This window comes from Anomaloglossus baeobatrachus, chromosome 2 (genome assembly GCF_048569485.1).
Source record: "Anomaloglossus baeobatrachus isolate aAnoBae1 chromosome 2, aAnoBae1.hap1, whole genome shotgun sequence".
Classification (NCBI taxonomy): Eukaryota; Metazoa; Chordata; class Amphibia; order Anura; family Aromobatidae; genus Anomaloglossus; species Anomaloglossus baeobatrachus.
This window is the reverse complement of record NC_134354.1, coordinates 24,350,033-24,370,794: the sequence shown is the minus strand read 5'-3', so window position 1 is coordinate 24,370,794 and position 20,762 is coordinate 24,350,033. Positions and strand designations below refer to the sequence as shown.

General features: G+C 48.2%; 1 protein-coding gene across 3 annotated transcripts in view; it reads right to left on the bottom strand.

The window, feature by feature from the left end:
- LOC142290871 (nectin-3-like protein) overlaps positions 1 to 16,734 on the bottom strand; it is a 137,759-nt gene extending 121,025 nt beyond the window's left edge. For all 3 annotated transcript variants that reach the window (XM_075334931.1, XM_075334932.1, XM_075334933.1), the window contains exons 1-2: positions 16,634 to 16,734; positions 2,905 to 3,228 (exon numbers count right to left, since the gene is read on the bottom strand). In XM_075334931.1, coding sequence (XP_075191046.1) covers positions 2,905 to 3,228; positions 16,634 to 16,694 — 385 coding nt within the window. In that variant the 5' untranslated portion in view covers positions 16,695 to 16,734. The remainder of the gene's footprint in view (positions 1 to 2,904; positions 3,229 to 16,633) is intronic.
- Positions 16,735 to 20,762: the final 4,028 nt, after the last annotated feature.

Genomic DNA, 20,762 nt, shown 5'->3' with positions numbered 1-20,762 from the left:
ATAATACAGGAGGTAACTCAGGATCAGTAATGTATGTACACAGTGACTGCACCAGCAGAATAGTGAGTGCAGCTCTGGAGTATAATACAGGATGTAACTCAGGATCAGTACAGGATCAGTAATGTAATGCATTTACACAGTGACTCCACCAGCAGAATACTGAGTGCAGCTCTGCAGTATAATATAGGATGTTATTCAGGATCAGTAATGTAATATGTACAGAGTGACTGCACCAGCAGAATAGTGAGTGCAGCTCTGGAGTATAATACAGGATGTAACTCAGGATCAGTAATGTAATGTATGTACACAGTGACTGCACCAGCAGAATAGTGAGTGCAGCTCTGGAGTATATTATAGGATGTTATTCAGGATCAGTAATGTAATATATGTACACAGTGACTGCACCAGCAGAATAGTGAGTGCAGCTCTGGAGTATAATACAGGATGTTATTCAGGATCAGTAATGTAATGTATGTACACAGTGACTGCTCCAGCAGAATAGTGAGTGCAGCTCTGGAGTATAATACAGGAGGTAACTCAGGATCAGTAATGTATGTACACAGTGACTGCACCAGCAGAATAGTGAGTGCAGCTCTGGAGTATAATACAGGATGTAACTCAGGATCAGTACAGGATCAGTAATGTAATGCATTTACACAGTGACTCCACCAGCAGAATACTGAGTGCAGCTCTGCAGTATAATATAGGATGTTATTCAGGATCAGTAATGTAATATGTACAGAGTGACTGCACCAGCAGAATAGTGAGTGCAGCTCTGGAGTATAATACAGGACGTAACTCAGGATCAGTAATGTATGTACACAGTGACTGCACCAGCAGAATAGTGAGTGCAGCTCTGGAGTATAATACAGGATGTAACTCAGGATCAGTAATGTAATGTATGTACACAGTGACTGCACCAGCAGAATAGTGAGTGCAGCTCTGGAGTATATTATAGGATGTTATTCAGGATCAGTAATGTAATATATGTACACAGTGACTGCACCAGCAGAATAGTGAGTGCAGCTCTGGAGTATAATACAGGATGTTATTCAGGATCAGTAATGTAATGTATGTACACAGTGACTGCTCCAGCAGAATAGTGAGTGCAGCTCTGGATTATAATGCAGGAGGTAACTCAGGATCAGTAATGTATGTACACAGTGACTGCACCAGCAGAATAGTGAGAGCAGCTCTGGAGTATAATACAGGAGGTAACTCAGGATCAGTAATGTAATGTATGTACACAGTGACTGCACCAGCAGAATAGTGAGTGCAGCTCTGGAGTATAATACAGGACGTAACTCAGGATCAGTAATGTATGTACACAGTGACTGCACCAGCAGAATACTGAGTGCAGCTCTGGAGTATAATATAGGATGTTATTCAGGATCAGTAATGTAATGTATGTAAATAGTGACTGCACCAGCAGAATAGTGAGTGCAGCTCTGGAGTATAATACAGGAGGTAACTCAGGATGAGTAATGTATGTACACAGTGACTGCACCAGCAGAATAGTGAGAGCAGCTCTGGAGTATAATACAGGAGGTAACTCAGGATCAGTAATGTAATGTATGTACACAGTGACTGCACCAGCAGAATACTGAGTGCAGCTCTGGAGTATAATATAGGATGTTATTCAGGATCAGTAATGTAATGTATGTAAATAGTGACTGCACCAGCAGAATAGTGAGTGCAGCTCTGGAGTATAATACAGGATGTTATTCAGGATCAGTAATGTAATGTATGTACACAGTGACTGCTCCAGCAGAATAGTGAGTGCAGCTCTGGAGTATAATACAGGAGGTAACTCAGGATGAGTAATGTATGTACACAGTGACTGCACCAGCAGAATAGTGAGAGCAGCTCTGGAGTATAATACAGGAGGTAACTCAGGATCAGTAATGTAATGTATGTACACAGTGACTGCACCAGCAGAATACTGAGTGCAGCTCTGGAGTATAATATAGGATGTTATTCAGGATCAGTAATATAATGTATGTAAATAGTGACTGCACCAGCAGAATAGTGAGTGCAGCTCTGGAGTATAATACAGGATGTTATTCAGGATCAGTAATGTAATGTATGTACACAGTGACTGCTCCAGCAGAATAGTGAGTGCAGCTCTGGAGTATAATACAGGAGGTAACTCAGGATGAGTAATGTATGTACACAGTGACTGCACCAGCAGAATAGTGAGAGCAGCTCTGGAGTATAATACAGGAGGTAACTCAGGATCAGTAATGTAATGTATGTACACAGTGACTGCACCAGCAGAATACTGAGTGCAGCTCTGGAGTATAATATAGGATGTTATTCAGGATCAGTAATGTAATGTATGTAAATAGTGACTGCACCAGCAGAATAGTGAGTGCAGCTCTGGAGTATAATAGAGGAGCTGGCTCAGCATCACTATAGGATAAGTAATGTCTATAGTGAACTTTCTCTCTGTTATGAAGTTATTCTTGCAGGTTTAAGATGTGATCCAAAAAAAAAAAACGGTGAACATTAATGTAAGGGATCACCTACTTTAGAAAACTGATTTTCATGTAATCTACCAGAGTCTTCTGAAGTAATCCACAGGGCAGGGCCCACACTGGGGTCTATTCTATACGTGCTTCATACATGTACCATGGTCAGATTTATACTTGACGTCTTGTCTATACCTACCAGTGAGAGCTCAGTTTTAATGCCTTCAGTACGCTATCTCAGTAATACTCGCGTGTGATTGGCTGCGATGTTCCGATCTCAGAAGATCTGCGAGACCCCGCTGTATCTGAGGGACGTCAGAAGACGCTCTCTGTGGTGCAGCCTCGGGCTTTGGGCTTGTAGCATTGAAAAACATCTACTACAGACCTAAGATATTCTAAAACGGTCGACTTAATGGAGAGTTAACAATCTTACCAGAAACTTGAAACTGGATTTTTCCTTCAATGGTTCCGGACGGGAATGTAGTGAAGACACACTTGAAGACGCCCTGATCCGCCAGGCTGACGTTGAGTATCTGGATGGATCCGTCTTTGTATCCATTACCGGTGAACCTGACTCTGTTCCCATACGACGTGTGGTATTTGGGTCCGGTATCATTTCTATACGTAAGGAAGGTTATCCAGGTTCCAACGCCCTCTATTTCCCAGGTGATTTGCTTGATTTCTTCCTTGGTGTCAGCTCGGCAGTCTAACGTCACTTGTGATTCCAACCACGCGTAAACCAGTTTTGGAACTCGTACTAAAAAAAGAAACAGGTACGTGAAGGAGAGACCCAAACGGCACAAACAAATCTCATCTGCTTGACTGTGTCCATGGCATGCCGATGACACCACCCCCCACCTACATGAACGTTAATGACAAGTTGTCAAATCCCACCCATCCTCCATCCAAATCTATCACTAAAGGTCTCACGTGAACAGTCAACACATCCTATCTTCTACTTCTTACCCATCAAATGTCATACGAGTTTTTGCAGAAACTTCACCGACTGTCATGGTCCGGGCACTGTTCACGTTGCAAATTCCGACACTCTGCCCGATGGGTTTCTCTGGTGCCTGGGATCAACACAGGCAAACTCAGGCGTTGACCTGCTGTGTGCTGATTCATAGGCAGGCTAGCAAAAGTTAATCTCTGCTGATTTGCTAGTTAGGCTCCTTTGATCACATGTGGTGAGGAGGCCAATCACATCTGCTCCACTCTTATTTATGATGGATGAAACCTTCTACCCATGCCAGCTATAGTTACTATGTTGTTCTATGTGATGTTCCAAATTCTCTAGTAAAAAGTTTTCTATTTGATTGTTGTGGAATTTACCCCTGTTGTTTTGTACTTCCTTTCTGCTCTTATTTTCTTCCTGAATCTTTTATTGTCTTAGGCTGCTTTCACACATCTGGTTTGAGCAGTGCGGCTCAATCCGGCTGTGAAACCTATGCAACGGATGCAGCGAAAACACCGCATCCTTTGCATAAGTTTTTACATGCGGCCGGTCCGTTTTTTTCCGGTTGCGGCATGCTACTGAGCATGCGCAGTGGAAGAAACCGCATGCGGTGGCCGGATGCGTTTTTTTCCGCATCGCGCCGCATCCGGCGTCCATAGGCATGCATTGAAAAATGCGCTGCAGCGGCCGGATGCGGCGCGATGAGGTTTTTTTGCCGGAGCAAAAAACGTTGCAGGCAATGTTCCATCCAACCGCGGCATCGGCTAAATCTGCCGCATGCGGCAAAAACCGGACCGAACACAAGCCCATGTGGCACAATATGGCACTAATGTAAGTCTATGGAAAAAAAAACGCAACCGGCGGCAAAAAAAACGGTTGCGGTTTTTCTGCAGAGCGCCGTATTGTGCCGCAGAGCAAAAACCGGATGTGTGAAAGTAGCCTTATCGTGTGCGTGTGCATGTGTGTGTGTGCAAGTGCGTGTGTGCGTGCGTGTGCGTGTGTGTGTGTGCGTGTGCATGTGTGTGTGTGTGTGCATGTGCGCAGTGTGACAGAATTTTGCTTTTCCCTCGCCTGTTTATATCTGATTTTTATTACACTCCTGTCCCATCCCTCCCTGGGAGGAGGGGAAGGGGGAGAGGGAATAAGATCAGGACTGGTCAGAAGAAGGGCCAGGAAGGAGACTCAGGCATCTCCACCATTAAGAGTATCCCTGAGATTTTGGATAGCATAGCGTCCCCTAGATTGAGGGACAGCTTAGGGGCCACAGTTCCTTGCTATCCCAGAGTCATTGTGACGCCACCTACTAAATGTAAATTAGCAAAGGGATGGATAAAGGATTGAAGGTACAGACTTTGACTACAGGATCAGACTACACAATGTTGTTTTGTAGTCTGTTGGCATGGAAACACATACACTGTATAGGGTGCTTTACACGCTGCGACATCGCTAGCAATTGCTAGCGATGTCGCCAGCGATAGCACCCTCCCTTGTCGTTGGTGCGATATGTTGTGGTGAACATTATCGCTACAGCAGCGTCACACGCACATACCTGTTCTGCGACGTCGCTGTTGCTGCCGAACAATCCCTCCTTCAAGGGGGAGGTGCGTTTGGCGTCACAAAACGGCCGTCCAATAGCAGAGGAGGGGCGGAGATGAGCGGCCGGAACATGCCGCCCACCTTCTTCCTTCCCCATTACAGGTGGACACAGGTAAGGAGATGTTCGTCGTTCCTGCGGTGTCACACGGAGCGATGTGTGATGCTGCAGGAACGACGAACATCCAGCGGCATGCACCATCACTGATATTTTGAAAAGGAGCGACATGTCAACGATCAACGATTTTTGGCATTTTTGTGATAGTTGATCATCGCTCCTTGGTGTCACACGCTGCGATGTCGCTAACGACGCCGGATGTGCGTCACAAACACCGTGACCCCGATGATATATCGTTAGCGATGTCACAGCGTGTAAAGCCCCCCTAAGTCCACGTCAGAATGAAGATCTGACCTCCAGAACTCGCCTTTCAGGAGTCACTGAAAAAGCATTACTATGGCCCACTGGAGGCTTCCAAGAGGCGCTTCTGTTCTTAAGATAGTCCTAGGTTTTTGGCTGATTTCTTTTGACTTTCCCATGATGCTACACAAAGAAGCCGTGTGTTTCAGGAGTGCATTACAATACATCCACAGGTGTGTCTCTAATTAACTCAGATGTTGCCAATAAACCAATCAGAAGCTTCCAAAGACATGACATCATCATATGGGCTGTCCCATATGCTTTAAAGGCACAGTACTCTTAGTGTATGGAAACTTTTGACTTTGCAGAAAGTAATAAAAATGCCTTAAACATCCTCTCTCTCTCATTATTCCGGCATTTGGCAAATATAAATAATTATGGTTCCTATTAACCGAAAACAGGAAAGATTTATTCTGTCATGCACGATAGTGAGAAAAACCTGCAGATGTGTCTTTATAGAGAGCGGAGGGAAAACCTGCAGATGTGTCTTTATAGAGAGCGCTATCCACACAGAGCCTCCATCATGGCGCTATCCACACAGAGCCTCCATCACAGCACTATCCACACAGAGCCTCCATCACAGCGCTATCCACACAGAGCCTCCATCACAGCGCTATCCACACAGAGCCTCCATCACAGCACTATCCACAGAGAGCCTCCATAACTGTGCTATCCACACAGAGCCTCCATCACAGCGCTATCCACACAGAGCCTCCATCACAGCGCTATCCACACAGAGCCTCCATCACAGCGCTATCCACACAGAGCCTCCATCACAGCGCTATCCACACAGAGCCTCCATCACAGCGCTATCCACACAGAGCCTCCATCACAGCGCTATCCACACAGAGCCTCCATCACAGCACTATCCACACAGAGCCTCCATCACAGCGCTATCCACACAGAGCCTCCATCACAGCGCTATCCACACAGAGCCTCCATCACAGCACTATCCACAGAGAGCCTCCATAACTGTGCTATCCACACAGAGCCTCCATCACAGCGCTATCCACACAGAGCCTCCATCACAGCGCTATCCACACAGAGCCTCCATCACAGCGCTATCCACACAGAGCCTCCATCACAGCGCTATCCACACAGAGCCTCCATCACAGCGCTATCCACACAGAGCCTCCATCACAGCGCTATCCACACAGAGCCTCCATCACAGCGCTATCCACACAGAGCCTCCATACTAGAGAGTCCTCCAGTGTCAACTAATATTAAAAATAGCCTTTCTTATTCATGAAGAATGGGTCCGCGGTGAGGAACATGAAGGGGCAAATGTGAGGAGAAAACAATATAATTTATTTTTATGACAAAAATAATGAAAAATGAAATAGTTCTTTGCACAGGAAAATAATGTTTGTTGGTGAAAAATAAATATATAGGAGGCTCCTCTCGAATGTCCTCCTAGGACCTAGATCTTCTCGTCTCAGTAGACTCCTCGGAGATTCCAACCTCCACCTGATTCTAGTTGACTTTATATACTAAATATTATGCTAACATGAAAGATATATCTTTATACTATGCATGGTTATGAATATTGTGCAATTGTTTACCAGTAAACATATTATTGGTTTCCATAGAAATGTAGTTTTTAGCTTGACCTACATGACTCTGGTGACCTGTAAAGCCATGTGTACCCTACATAACATGAGTCATTAATGTGACAAGTTGAGTAACTTCAGGACAGGTGTCTCAGCCAAGAATCTCAAAACACCCATTTATACCCTGGCCCTGAGTTCTATAGTTAACTTATGTTGCTGTAAAAATTACTATTTAACAGCTAAACCAGTGAGTACCACACAGTTGATGTCACGATTCCTCTGTGCAGAGCATCTTCCTCACTATGAGATGATCTCTTGTGTTTTCCTGGGTTACTGAGCTGCAGCTGATTCACAGCTGTGGAAATACTATTGATTTACTACAGACTTCACTAGATATTTCTTAATCTTAACTCAAGGACACCACATTGATTAAGAATGGTGGGATATTTCCAGTGTATGATGGTGCGAGCACAATATGAGGCTGTATATTTAGTCATCTCTATGGAGCTGTATGTGTGATTCATGATACTAATATTTACTCACCATGCTGTATATAGCCTGGGAGACCATAAAATGTATAAACGTGCGCCATATGTCACTCATAAATCCAGACATACTCAGCAATCAAGAACAAGTTACATTGGAAAATATATTAAACTACTTGGTCTTATAGGCAGCCTTATAAATCTAGATGCATCATAAGGGCTGCACGTCATTGGCTACATGCACGTGTGTGGGGTGCATGCACGTGTGTGGGGTGCATGCACGTATGTGGGGTGCATGCACATGTGTGGGGTGCATGCACGTATGTGGGGTGCATGCACGTATGTGGGGTGCATGCACGTTTCCTCCTAAGCAAAGTGTCATTGTCGTTAAGTGGCTGGCAGTTACTTCAATGGTGGTTAATTACCCAAACAATGGCCATAAATAAATAAATAAATAATCTCTAAAAATTAAATATATACCAAAAAGAAAGGAGATATCTTTTTAAAAAAATATAATATTTTATTAATCAGAAATATTTCATTAAACAACATAAAAAAGGTGTAAGGCAGGTCAGAATAAATACAATGAATAACAGCCAGCCAATCAATAAATACATCAATCCAGCAGAGATTTTTTTTTTTTTTTTTTTAAATATATAGGGAAATTTTTCAATTGTTATAAAAGAAAACAGTCATATTCCTAATAAGAAAGAGTACCCCTGACTGCTGCCCCAAAGGTGCTCAAGGGAGGGCAGCATGACTAGGAGGGATGCCAGGCCATAGGGTCAGTAAGGGGTTAATGTAAAGTTTAGTTTGAGCGGGAAATTTGGGGGTGGTACCAAGGGGCAGTTAGGACTAGGGGTCAGTTCTATTGGTCAGGGGGTGGGGCTGTTGAAGGGTCGTATATAGGTCAAGTCAGGGGTGTGGGTGGGCATTCCTACCTGGACGGTGACTGGAATCGTTCCCGCCCGCCCGCCCTGATGATGGATTCAACATCGACGGAGAAGAGGAGGAAGATCGTGATTTGTCGCAGCGGCGGAAAGGAGGGGGGTGTCTGAAGGTGGGGGTTTTGCACAGAGGAGAGGATGGAACCCAGTGCCGTAGCGGGTTACCTCTAGCGGTGCAAATGTTTGGTGAAATGGGTCCTTGCTGGGTTGAGTCTCAGCGGGACATGGTTTGGGCAACATCTGGCCAGGGCTCTCGAGTCGGTGTGTTGCGGCTGAGGGCCAGGAGGTGGGCCAATGTTGCAAGGAACAGTTTGGTCAACCTTCAGGTACCCCCCCCCCCCCTTCCTTTTCGGGTGTTCTTCAATGAAGATTTGTATTGTTATATTGCCTGTGTTTTGTTATTAATAAATGGGGCTGCTGTGGCCTTTATATCCAATGTCACGCAGTGTTGGTGTTTATTTTAGATAAGAACCCTAAGGGGAGTAGGGGGTTTTGGGTGAGTGATAGGCCTTTAGTCAGACATTCCGGAGTCATATAAATTCATGTATACATAGATAGATTTGGAAGCCATAGAAAACACGCTGGTTCAAAAATAATAGTAAAGTGTCAAGTGCACATGATTTTACTTATACCAGTATATATACAAGATATAAGGGTTAAAAACATACAGAAAACATACTAATAAAGGCTCAAGTGCACATTATTAAGTCAGACTAATACATGGAAGAGATAGGATTCAATATGTATCAAATATCCCCTCTCAAAAAAAAAGCGTCAAGTTCATACAATAACACTACAAATGATAGGTAAAATTTAAGAGCATGCTACTTAAAAAATAGTAATAAAGTGCCAAGTGTTCAAAATTTAATCAGACCAATATATATATATATAAATTAAGTCTTAATATCCCCTTTCATAGAATTAATACAAGTACACTACAGTTCAAAAGTTTAGGGTCACATAGATATTTCCTTATTTTTGAAAGAAAAGCGCATTATTTTTCAATGAAGCTAACATTAAATTATACAGAAATCCCCTCTATACATTGTTAATGCGGTAAATGACTATTCTAGCTGCAAACGTCTGGTTTTGAATCCAATTTCTACATAGGTGTATAGAGGCCCATTTCCAACAACCACCACTCCAGTGTCTAATGGTACATTGTGTTTGCTACCTGTGTTAGAAGGCTAATGGATGTTTAGAAATCCCTTGAACACTCTTGTGCAAGTATGTTAGCACAGCTGAAAACAGTTTTGCTGATTAGAGAAGCTATAACACTGACTTTCCTTTGAGCTAGTTGAGAATCTGGAGCATTACATTTGTTGGTTCCATTAAACTCTCAAAATGGCCAGAAAAAGAGAAGTTTCATGTGAAACTCGACAGTCTATTCTTGTTCTTAGAAATGAAGGATATTCCATGCGAGAAATTGCCAAGAAACTGAAGATTTCCTACAACGGTGTGTACTACTCCCTTCAGAGGAGAGCACAAACAGGCTGTAACCAGAGTGGAAAGAGAAGTGGGAGGCCGCTGCACAACTGAGCAACATGACAAGTACATTAGAGTCTATAGTGTGAGAAATCCACGCCTCACAGGTCCTCAACTGGCAGCTTCATTACATAGTACCCGCAAAATGCCAGTGTCAACGTCTACAGTGAAGAGGTGACTCCGGGATGCCGGCCTTCAGGGCAGAGTGGCAAAGAAAAAGCCATATCTGAGACTGGCTAATAAAAGGAAAAGATTAATATTGTCAAAAAACACAGACATTGAACAGAGGAAGATTGGAAGAAAGTGTCATGGACAGACGAATCGAAGTTTGAGGTGTTTGGATCACACAGAAGAACTTTTGTTAGACGCAGAACAACTGAAAAGATGCTGGAAGAGGGCCTGACGCCATCTGTCAAGCATGGTGGAGGTAATGTGATGGTCTGGGGTTGCTTTGGTGCTGGTAAAGTGGGAGATTTGTACAAGGTAAAAGGGATTTTGAGTAAGGAATTCTATCACTCCATTTTTGCAATGCCATGGACAACGCTTGATTGGAGCCAATTTCATCCTACAACAGGACAATAACCCAAAGCACATCTCCAAATTATGCATGAACTATTCAGGGAGGAAGCCGGCAGCTGGTATTCTATCTGTAATGGAGCGGCCGGCCCAGTCACCAGACCTCAACACTATAGAGCTGTTGTGGGAGCAGCTTGACCGTATGGTGCAAAAAGTGCCCATCAACCAATCCAACTTGTGTGGGGGGGAAGCATGGGGGGGAATATCTCCAGATTACCTCCGCAAATTAACAGCTAGAATGCCAAAGCTCTGCAAAGCAGGAATTGCTGCAAAGGACATTCTGTGCCGAAAGCAAAGTGTGAAGAGAAGATTATTATTTCAAGTAAAAATCATTATTTCTGACCTCGTCACTGTCTGGACGATATTCTCTATTCATTATGCAACTTATTTCATAAATAAAAGTAGGATTTTTCATGGAAAAGACAAAATTGTCTGGGGGACCCCAAACTTTTGTACTGTAGTGTAAATGCTCAGCATAGAGCACAGAATAAATGTAACCGAATACACAATGTTCTGTACCCCAAATTGCCACCAAAAAGCATTGAACTCAACCCACAAAAACACAAGTCCCCACTGAGGGCCGTCATCTGTAAACAGAAATATAGGGGGCTTCCATGTTACTGCTATAACAAAGGCTCTGGAAAAACGCTCTGGCTCCCCCCGCTCAAAAAAGAAATCCAGGAAAATCTGCACTCCATAATCCAAATATTCTCCCTCTTCTGAGCCCCACAATGAGCCGAAACCACAGCTAGAGTTCACATGTTTGGCATTGTTGTAGTGAGGAAAGCCGTCTTAATTTACGGGGTACAGGTCTCCATAAGCATGAGCTGGACACAATGTACGGGCACTGCAATGTACTGGGCACGGCAAGGACTTATTTGCAATTTTTAATTCTGCAACATTTACTGCGTTTGACACCGTGGGTGTTTGCCAGAGGCTAAATCGTCACTACACCCGTAGTGTCATGTGATGTTCAGCTCTGCACACATCTGCGGACATGGTGGCGTCAGACTCTGTTAACACTACAGAGTTTGACAAGCAACCTGAGGCTTCTGGTTTGTTCAGCTAAAGCCGGGCATTGAGTGGGTCAGGTTCACTGGTCTTCAGGTCTGCAGGATTTAACCCATACAGACTGATGAGCAGGACCTAAATGCTCAGGCATTTGGCAAATGCTGATTGCCAAATGCAGCTGTCACCTGCTATTGAGTGCACGGCTTCCTTCCTGTTGTGCCAGTGATAGCTTCAGCGATCCCGGTCCTTGTGTTTCACCTGTTCATGATGATCCATGCTGCGCGAGTGGTGTAATCAGTGGCGTAACTAGAGTTTGATGGGACCTGGTGCGAAGTTTGGACCTGGGCCCCCCCTCCACGTACAGCGACACTTGGGGTACGGGACAATGACATTGACACTCGGGGTATGGTATAATGATACTGATACTTGGCTTACACCAGATACACCAGGGGGTGGACAAACTGGAGATGGGCTGGCCACTGGGGGACTGAGCAGACTGTGAGAGGGAGAGAGAGAAGTGAAGTAGGCTCCAAAGAGAGAAGCTGGGAGAGTGAGCTCCTGGGGAGCTAGGGACACTGTTTGGGTCGCAAGCGGTGATTCAGGTGAAGAGGAGTCGGGGACCGGCCGGTAGCAGGGACATTGGACAAGGATATGACGGACATAGTCTTGGAGGAGTGTCGGCATCAGAAAGCCCAAAAGAACTGGCCAATACTCAGCACGACTGCGTACAGGACCCTAGATCAGGAACCGATTCAACGTCCTGGCAATTCACCTGTAAGGAGAGGACCTCCAAGGACTTCCCTACAAGCTCAGAGGTTGAGGACATCAGCACAAGGAGGGGGACAGGGGTGTATCCAGACACAGTAACCCACTAAAAGCCCGCGTACCAGCCCTTAAGAGCACGGCTACACTACAAATAGTGAGCAGGGCCCCCAACAGCTTCAAGCCACGGAGACCACCAACGTACCACAAATTGTGCACGGAGGCAGGCTCCGGATCACTAAGTGACATCGGTGGGACTGGGTACTTTGACGGACTCCCGGCAGTGGGAGCTATACACAGAGACTTTGGTTTACCTACAGTGTGTGTGTGTCTCCTTTCTCCACCACATCCAACACCACGACTACCCGCAGTGAGTACCCTGGTCCCTGCACCCTGTCCTCCCAAAGCACCAACTCCCTGAGTCCGGGGCCGTCCCTACCTGCGGAGGGACTGACACCTTGCTGCTCCACACCACCTGCCCCGGTACTCCCTCCAGCAGAGGCGGTACTCCCATTACCGCAACCCACAGGTGGCGTCATTAACTATTCCCCTGTAAATACCCCCTTTAACGGATCAAAGTGTCCGACAAGCCGAGTCCGGGCCCCTCTAGCCACCACGATCCCGAATCCGAGCAGCCCGACCAACACCGGGGCGAGTTTCCATTCTCCCTTGTCCGTGTTGTTTTCTGGGGTTTTGTCTTTGTGTTTTCTGGCCCGCCACGAGGGGGCGTAAGATCAGGGCTCGCAGGAGTCTGCCTAACTGTCCCTGTATACACTAGCATAGATAAAGAGATCTTTAGAAAAAGTATTTCTAAAGATCTTTTACTGTATGTGTCGCGGGCGGAGGGGCTGCGCTCGCTACACGCGGGTCCGGGGCCTCTTTCTGCTGCTGCTGCTCGGTGGCTCGAGCGGTGGGCCGGACCCGGGGACTCGAGCAGCGCTCCTCGCCCGTGAGTGAAAAGGGGGTGGTTTGTTTGGGGGAGATTGTTCGTGACGCCACCCACGGGTCGTGGTGATGGTGGCACCACCGCTGCTAGTGATGGGGATCCCGGGAGCGATGGTAGGGAGCAGCTAGGGTGTTGTCCCCTCCGTGGGTAGGGGTTGGTGATCCCGGGGCCCGGTTGTGATGCGGGGAGGCTGGATGGCTGGGGTGCAGGGTCGCAGGGACAGCGCGGTGCGGTGCCGGATGGCACTGTTGTACTCACTCAGTTCCAAAAATGCACAAAGTCCTCGGTAAACCAAACGGCTGGATGGACGGGTCCCGCAGCCGGCTGCTGCTTCTGCGTTCTCCCCGGACAGGTGGTGGCGGCTGTCTTTCCCTGCACCTTTTAACTGGCTTGACTATGATGGTTTCCCAACGGTAGTCCACTCCCTGGTGATATGCCCTAAGGAGCTCTCGTTGCTCGCAGGCGCTGGCCCTTTGGATCTCTAGCCCTTGGCGGCGGCTCTCTATCCTGACTGGTTGGGCGGTTGCCTTCTAACGGGACTTGGTAGTTAGGGAACCTTGGGGGTTCCGGTCACACTCGGATTTGACCTTTGCCGGCGGCTTCTAGCCTGGTCGGGGTCCGATGGCCCTGCCCGGTTGTGCTGGTACAGGTTCTGCTTCCCGGTTCGGTACCGGCGGGTCACTGCCGCTCTCCGGTCCTTCGGTTTCACCGACCTGCACCTACTCCTGCAGACGGCCACCACCGTCTGCCGACCTTGCTCTCTGTGCCCGGGATCCTTCCCGGACACTGCAGCTTCTACTTCTCTCCACTTCACTTCTCTCCTGCCCACCCCGGGGCTCCTCACTTCACTCCTCTCCTCCTCAACTCTCACTCTCAACTCACTGACTAACTCTCAACTGACTACTTTTTCCCGCCTCCAGGACTGTGAACTCCTCGGTGGGTGGGGCCAACCGCCTGGCTCCACCCCACCTGGTCTGGACATCAGCCCCTGGAGGAGGCAACAAGGGTTTTATGTTTGACTGATGGACCTGTCTAGGGGAGGGGGTGTGGGCGGTGTTCTGCCTGTGACTACCTGGCTAGTCCAGGGCGTAACATATGCTAATGAGGCCAGGGACTAGTCCCCTGGGTGTTAGTTCCCGGCCAGTCGCCCCTCATTAGCATGTTAGTACACCCCTGTGGTCGTGCTATCATGCTAATGAATATGCAGCGTCACAGGATGATCTCACTCACCTCTCCACCACCATCGCGTCCGATGGGTGATTTCGGCTCACTGCGCATGACCCCAGAGTTTGGGTCATGCACACTATGAATGAAGCCGGGTTTATGCGTCCTGGCTTCAAACTGAAGTAGTGCGCATGACCCAAACTTTGGGGTCATGCGCAGTGAGCCGAAATCCCCCGTCGGACGTGATGGCGGCGGAGAGGTGAGTGAGATCATCCTGTGACGCTGCATATTCATTAGCATGATAGCACGACCACAGGGACATACTAACATGCTGATGAGGGGCGACTGACCGGGAACTAAAGCCCAGGGGTCTAGTCCCCTCGCTCATTAGCATATGGTAAAAGATCTTTAGAAATACTTTTTCTAAAGATCTCTTTATGCTAGTGTATACAGGGAGGTTAAGCAGGAATTAGCAATATTCACCCAGAACTGCTCATGGTCCTGCGTGTATATTACACCTGACAGGTTCCCTTTAACCAGTAACTACCGGCAAGGAAAGGGTCATCATTAACCCTTGCTGCACCAAAAGAAAGCAACTATGTTTAAAACTCAAGACTTTTATCCTTGCGGAGACTGACTATTTCCTGGAGGAGCATTGCAGCTATACGTCTCCTCACTGGCAGCCAGATCGGTTTGTCAGTCTCCGCAAGGAGACAAGTGTTCCCCTTGGAGCCATGAGGGGGTCACATTTGCCAGAAGAGGACATAGTTACTTGCTCATTCCAGACCCCTACATGATCCCCTGCCCGAGATTTCGCACAGTGGTTCAGTGGTTAGCACTGCAGTCTTGTGGTGGTTCAGTGGTTAGCACTGCAGTCTTGTAGTGGCTCAGTGGTTAGCACTGCAGTCTTGCAGGGCTGGGGTCCTGGGTTCAAATCCCACCAAGGACACCATCTGCAAGGAGTGTGTATGTTCTCCCCGTGTTTGTGTGGGTTTCCTCCGGGTTCTCCGGTTTCCTCCCACACTCCAAAAACATACAGATGGGGACTCTAGATTGTGAGCCCCAATGGGGACAGTGTTGCCAATCTATGTAAAGCGCTGTGGAATTAATAGCGCTATATAAGTGAATAAAATTATTATTATATCTCAAACACATTTGTTGCTGGTATTTTAGGGTGGGTGCACACGGATCAATGTCTTGAAGCAGCTATACACCACATCATGAAAAATCCCCTGAAACCTGACCGTACTGTTAAGTCCACTTGAAAGGGTTCTTGATGGAAGTACGATTACAGAAATATCTTTGTTTTTCTATTTTGATGACAAAAAATGGTCCCCAGCTGCCAAAATCAAGCATCACGGAGGGGGACATATCAGTGCCCAAGAAATATGAGGTCCACTGCTACCCCCAAATCACCAACCAGCTGAACTATCGGACTCCATAGGGCCCATACACTGATCCTGCTCCGTGGCCTCTTCTATCCAACACATCGACAGTGCCATACTGTGCCACGGAGGTTGGGGAGACGCAATGGGGACTATATTTTGTACCAGTTTACAAGATTTCTGCTTGCCGCCATTCAATACCAATCCAGTTTAACAACTTTCTGTTAGCGGAGAGGATGCTCATCTTTTTGGTGACCGCATGGTCAAGACTTGGCCAAAAATACACACAAAAAGCAAACAAAAGTCAAACAGTGAATAGGTAAAATATATCTTTGTACCGTGTTAGCCAGTAGAGATAAAAAAAAGTTTAAGAGAACAGAAAGTCCTCAGTGGTTGATACCTTTTAATGGCTAACTGAAAAGATGGTAATAATAGCAAGCTTTCCAGACTGCTGAGGTCTCTTCATGGTCTAATACTACCATGCCTGATGAAGAGACCTGAGTAGTCTGGAAAGCTTGCTATTATTACCATCTTTTCAGTTAGCCATTAAAAGGTATCAACCACTGAGGACTCGCAGTTCTTTTAAACAATTTTTTAAACAGTGAATATAAATGTAAAGCAAAACAAACAAAAAACACAATGTGGTCACAAAGTCTAATAAAGAATGATTTGTATTAGAAAGACAACCTGCCAATATCTCTTCTGAAGAGTGAATAGCGCATGTATACGCACACAAAGGATCCCTTTGTCCCCGGCTCAGCATGTCACACACACTATGGGGACAGCCAGTAGCTGCAGGTTTACGCTGCAAGAACAGGAGAGAATGTACAGAGAAGATGACTGCTTCTGGAGAGTTAATAGACGATTATTCTGGAGATCACTCACCCTGACAGCCTCCGAATTGTAGTAATGTAGACACAAAGTAAAGCAGGAGCAGCTGAGACATCCCCAATCCTCCGCCATGGACCTGCTGCAACCATCGAGCTCGCTGTGTATGCTGTGACTGACATCACCGGAGCACGCCCATAGGAGGCCCTTTGGGCTAAAATTCATATTTTAAAGGGAACCTGTCATCAGAAATTTTGCACTAAACCTAAAAGATTCCCCCTCTGCAGCTCCTGGGCTGCATTCTAGCAAGGTTCCTATTGTTTTTGCCGGACAAAAAAACGTTGCAAGACACGTTGCCTCCGGCCGCCGCTTTGATAAATTTTGCCGCATCCGGAAAAAAACGGATGCAACGCAAAGCCATCAGGTACAATCCGGTAACAATGCAAATCTATGGGGATAAAACGGATGCGGTACCGGATCCGTTTAACCCATTTTTTTCCGGATTATGCCTGATGGAAAAAAACTGATGTGTGAAAGTAGCCTTACTGACCAAAATAAAGACTTTATAAAGTGGTACCTTTTTGTATTCAGATCTTGATAATGGTACACGGGGGCGGGCTCTCTGGTGTCCGTAAGGTTGCTTTCACACCTCCGGTTTCTGCAATGCGGCACAATCCGGCACTTTGCAGGAAAAACGGAACCGGTTTTTTTTTTGCTGCCGGTTGCGTTTTTCCTGCATAGACTTTAATTAGTGCCGCATTGTGCCGCATGGGCTTGCGTTCGGTCCGGTTTTTGCCACATGCGGCAGATTTAGCAAATGCGGCGGCCGGATGGAACGTTCCCTGGCACGTTTTTTGCTCCAGCAAAAAAAACCGCATCGCGCCGCGTCCGGCCAATGCGGCGCTTTTTCCAATGCATCCCTATGGATTCCGGATGCGGCGCGATGCGGCAAAAAACCGTACCGTCCGCATGTAAAAAACTTATGCAAAGGATGCGGTGTTTTCACCACATCCGTTGCATAGTCTTCACAGCCGGATTGAGCCGCACAGCTCAAACCGGATGTGTGAAAGCAGCCTTAGTCTGCCTCCCTGTCGCTTTAGGCCATCCCCCATCGCTCCATTTCAAAGAGGTGACGTGAGGTAAGCTGGCCAACGCTTGCGCAGAACGGTGGAGGCGGCGGTGAAAGCGCGATTATGGGCGGGTACTTGCTGATGAAAATCACCACTCTCGCGGGACTGTGCAATGTGCACAGTGTGACCGCTGGTGACTTGTTGCGCATGCACGAGATTATGGGCGGCGCTGTGATTTTCATCAGCAAGTACCCGCCCATAATCTCGTGCTTTCACCGCCGCCTCCACCGTTCTGCGCAAGCGCTGGCCAGCTTACCTCACGTCACCTCTTTGAAATTGCGCCATGGGGGACGGCCTAAAGCGACAGGGAGGCAGACTAACAGACACCAGAAGGCCCGCCCCCGTGTACGATTATCAAGATCTGAATACAAAAAGGTACCACTTTATAAAGTATTTATTTTGGTCAGAAAGGGGGCACAAGAACAACAGGAACCTCTCCAGAATGTGCCCAGGAGCTGCAGAAGGGGAATCTTTTAGGTTCAGTGCAAAATTTCTGATGACAGGTTCCCTTTAAACTAAATTGTGAAACTTTTAAAGGGAATCTTTCACTAATTTTTTGTCACCTCATCTGAGAGCAGCATAATGTAGGGACATAGGCCCTGATTCCAACAATGTATCACTTACTGAGATGTTTGCTGCCGTTTTGATAAAATCATGCTGCGGACCTAGCAGTTTTCTGAACACTGAGCCCTGTATTACCCTGCCCACACCACTGATTGGCAGATTTCTGCCCATGCACAGTGCACACAGATAGTTAGATAGTTGCCAATCAGTGGTGGGGGCGGAGTTATACAGAGCACATGAATATGGAGGACTACATGACAGCAGGGTTACTAGTCCTCAAAGGATAATTTCCTGCTGATAAAACAGTGATTTTTCAAAACTACAACAAGCAGCCTAGTAAGGGACACATCGCTGGAATCAGGGTCTCTGCTTCTACACTGTGCTGCTCTGAGATTAGAAACTTGGTGACAGATTCACTTTCAACTTCTGCATGTGTCACTGTATATAGGAGTCTATGAGGGGTGAGTTAACAGGTATCAGTCAGTGAGCTTGTACTCAGTAGTGCAACCAAGCAGTTTATTGGGAATTTTAACATAATTAATATCCCCAACAGTGTCCACCCTTCCCAGGATCTTCTCCCCTCATAGCTTTTCCCCTTCCTAAGGCTAGAGTCACACGGCCATAGATTCTCATGTGGCGCCCTGGACACACACCACGGCTAGGCACACCGAAGTCAAACACAAAAATCCTTGTTGCCTTCCTCCAGGGGCTGATGTCCACACCAGGGGGTGGGCCAGGCGGTTGGTCCCGCCCACCGAGGAGTTCACAGTCCTGGAGGCGGGAAAAGGAGTCAGATCAGTTTGTAGTTTTGAAGAGTGAAGTAGCAGTAGAGGAGACTGACCGCGTCCGGGTGTGTGGCCCGGACGGAACAGCAAGGTTGGCAGAGGCAAACGGTGGTGACCGTCTGCAGGAGAGGCCGATTGGAGCGAACCGTAAGGACCGTGTACGGGTGGTGGCCCGGTGGTACCGGATCGGAGAGCAAAGAGAAGCCAGCACCATCCGGCAGGGCGTACGGACCCCGACCAGGCTAGGAGTCGCCGTAAAACTGGTCAAATCCGTTAGCGAAGGGAACCTCCGGGGTTTCCCAGCAGTCAAGACCCGATTGAAGGCAACAGCTCACACCATAAAGGGAAACACAGTCACCGCCAAGGCTACAGTTCCCAGGGCCAGAGCCTGCGGACAAAAGGGGCTCCTTCAGCACCCATCCAAGCTGGGGAGCGGGTTACCGGTGGGAAGCCATTGGAACCGTAACACAACACAGGTGCAGGGAAAGGCAGTCACCATCAACCTACTGGGAGGAGAAACACCGCAGCCGTCTGTGGGACCCGTCCATCCAGCCGTTTGTTTGACCAGAGACTCCGTGTGAATTACTGGCTGAGTGAGTACCACCGTGCCGTACAGCACAGCGCTGCCCCCGCGACCCTGTACCTCACCAGGCCCCGTAACCCGCCTGCCATCCATCCCTACCCCTCACCGGGCCCCGGGACAACCAACCCCCCTACCCACGGAGGGGAGAAAACAACATCCAAGCTGCTCCCTGTCATCGCTCCCGGGATCCCCGTCCAGAGCAGCGGTGGTGTCACAACCTCACCACAACCGTGGGTGGCGTCACGGACAATATCCCTAAACCCAAACCACCCCCTTTCAATCACGGGCGAGGAGCGCCGCTCGAGTCCCCGGGATCCAGCCCACCGCTCGAGCCACCACCGAGCAGCAGCAGCCGGACCCGAGCAGTGGGTGAGTGCAGCGTCCCCTCCTCCGCCCCCGACAACTTGGCGTCACGAACAGGATCTTACCGCTCTGCCGTCTGGTAGAGGTGCGCCTTGTGACCGCCGGAGGTGTCCGGCCGAAAATTTGGAGAAGCCGCCATTTTGGGCGCGAAAAGTCCCCGCTCGAGCGTCTTCCCGAGTAGTGGAGGCGCGAAAGCTGAAACACCGCCCCTGTAGAGGAGGAGCCGGAAAAAGACTAAGGGGGACGGATGGCGTCTGGCCGCATGTAGTCCGCGGTTATAGGAGCAGGGACACCAGGACTCTGCAGCGATACTGGGTTCCTGGAAAGCACTATGGCCGAGATGTACAGCCCCACCAGCAACCCCGTAGTCCCCGCACCAGGCACCGTGGTGTGGGTGAGGGACCGGACCGCCCCGCTGAGTAACCGTCTGCAGGCCCGCATGCAGCTCCTCCTGGAGGAGTGGAAGATCGACATGGCGGACGTGGTGGCTGCTATGCGGAGACGCGAGGTGGAGGAGGATTTGGAGGAGTGGGTAAGAAACCCACGCCCCTGTATTCCTGAGGGATCGGCCACTGCGGCTGGAGGGCCCGGCCTGCACCCGCTCACCCTGACTCTTCCCCCGCTACCCGTGTTAGCCGCTGCCGCCCCGTCACTAGGCCCGCTACCCGTCCAACCGGTAGCGATACCCTGCCAACCCGCCCCGGCGGACCGACCGGCTGCAGACGCTCAGGGTCGCCCTGAACCGCTCCTGTGGGAGCCGC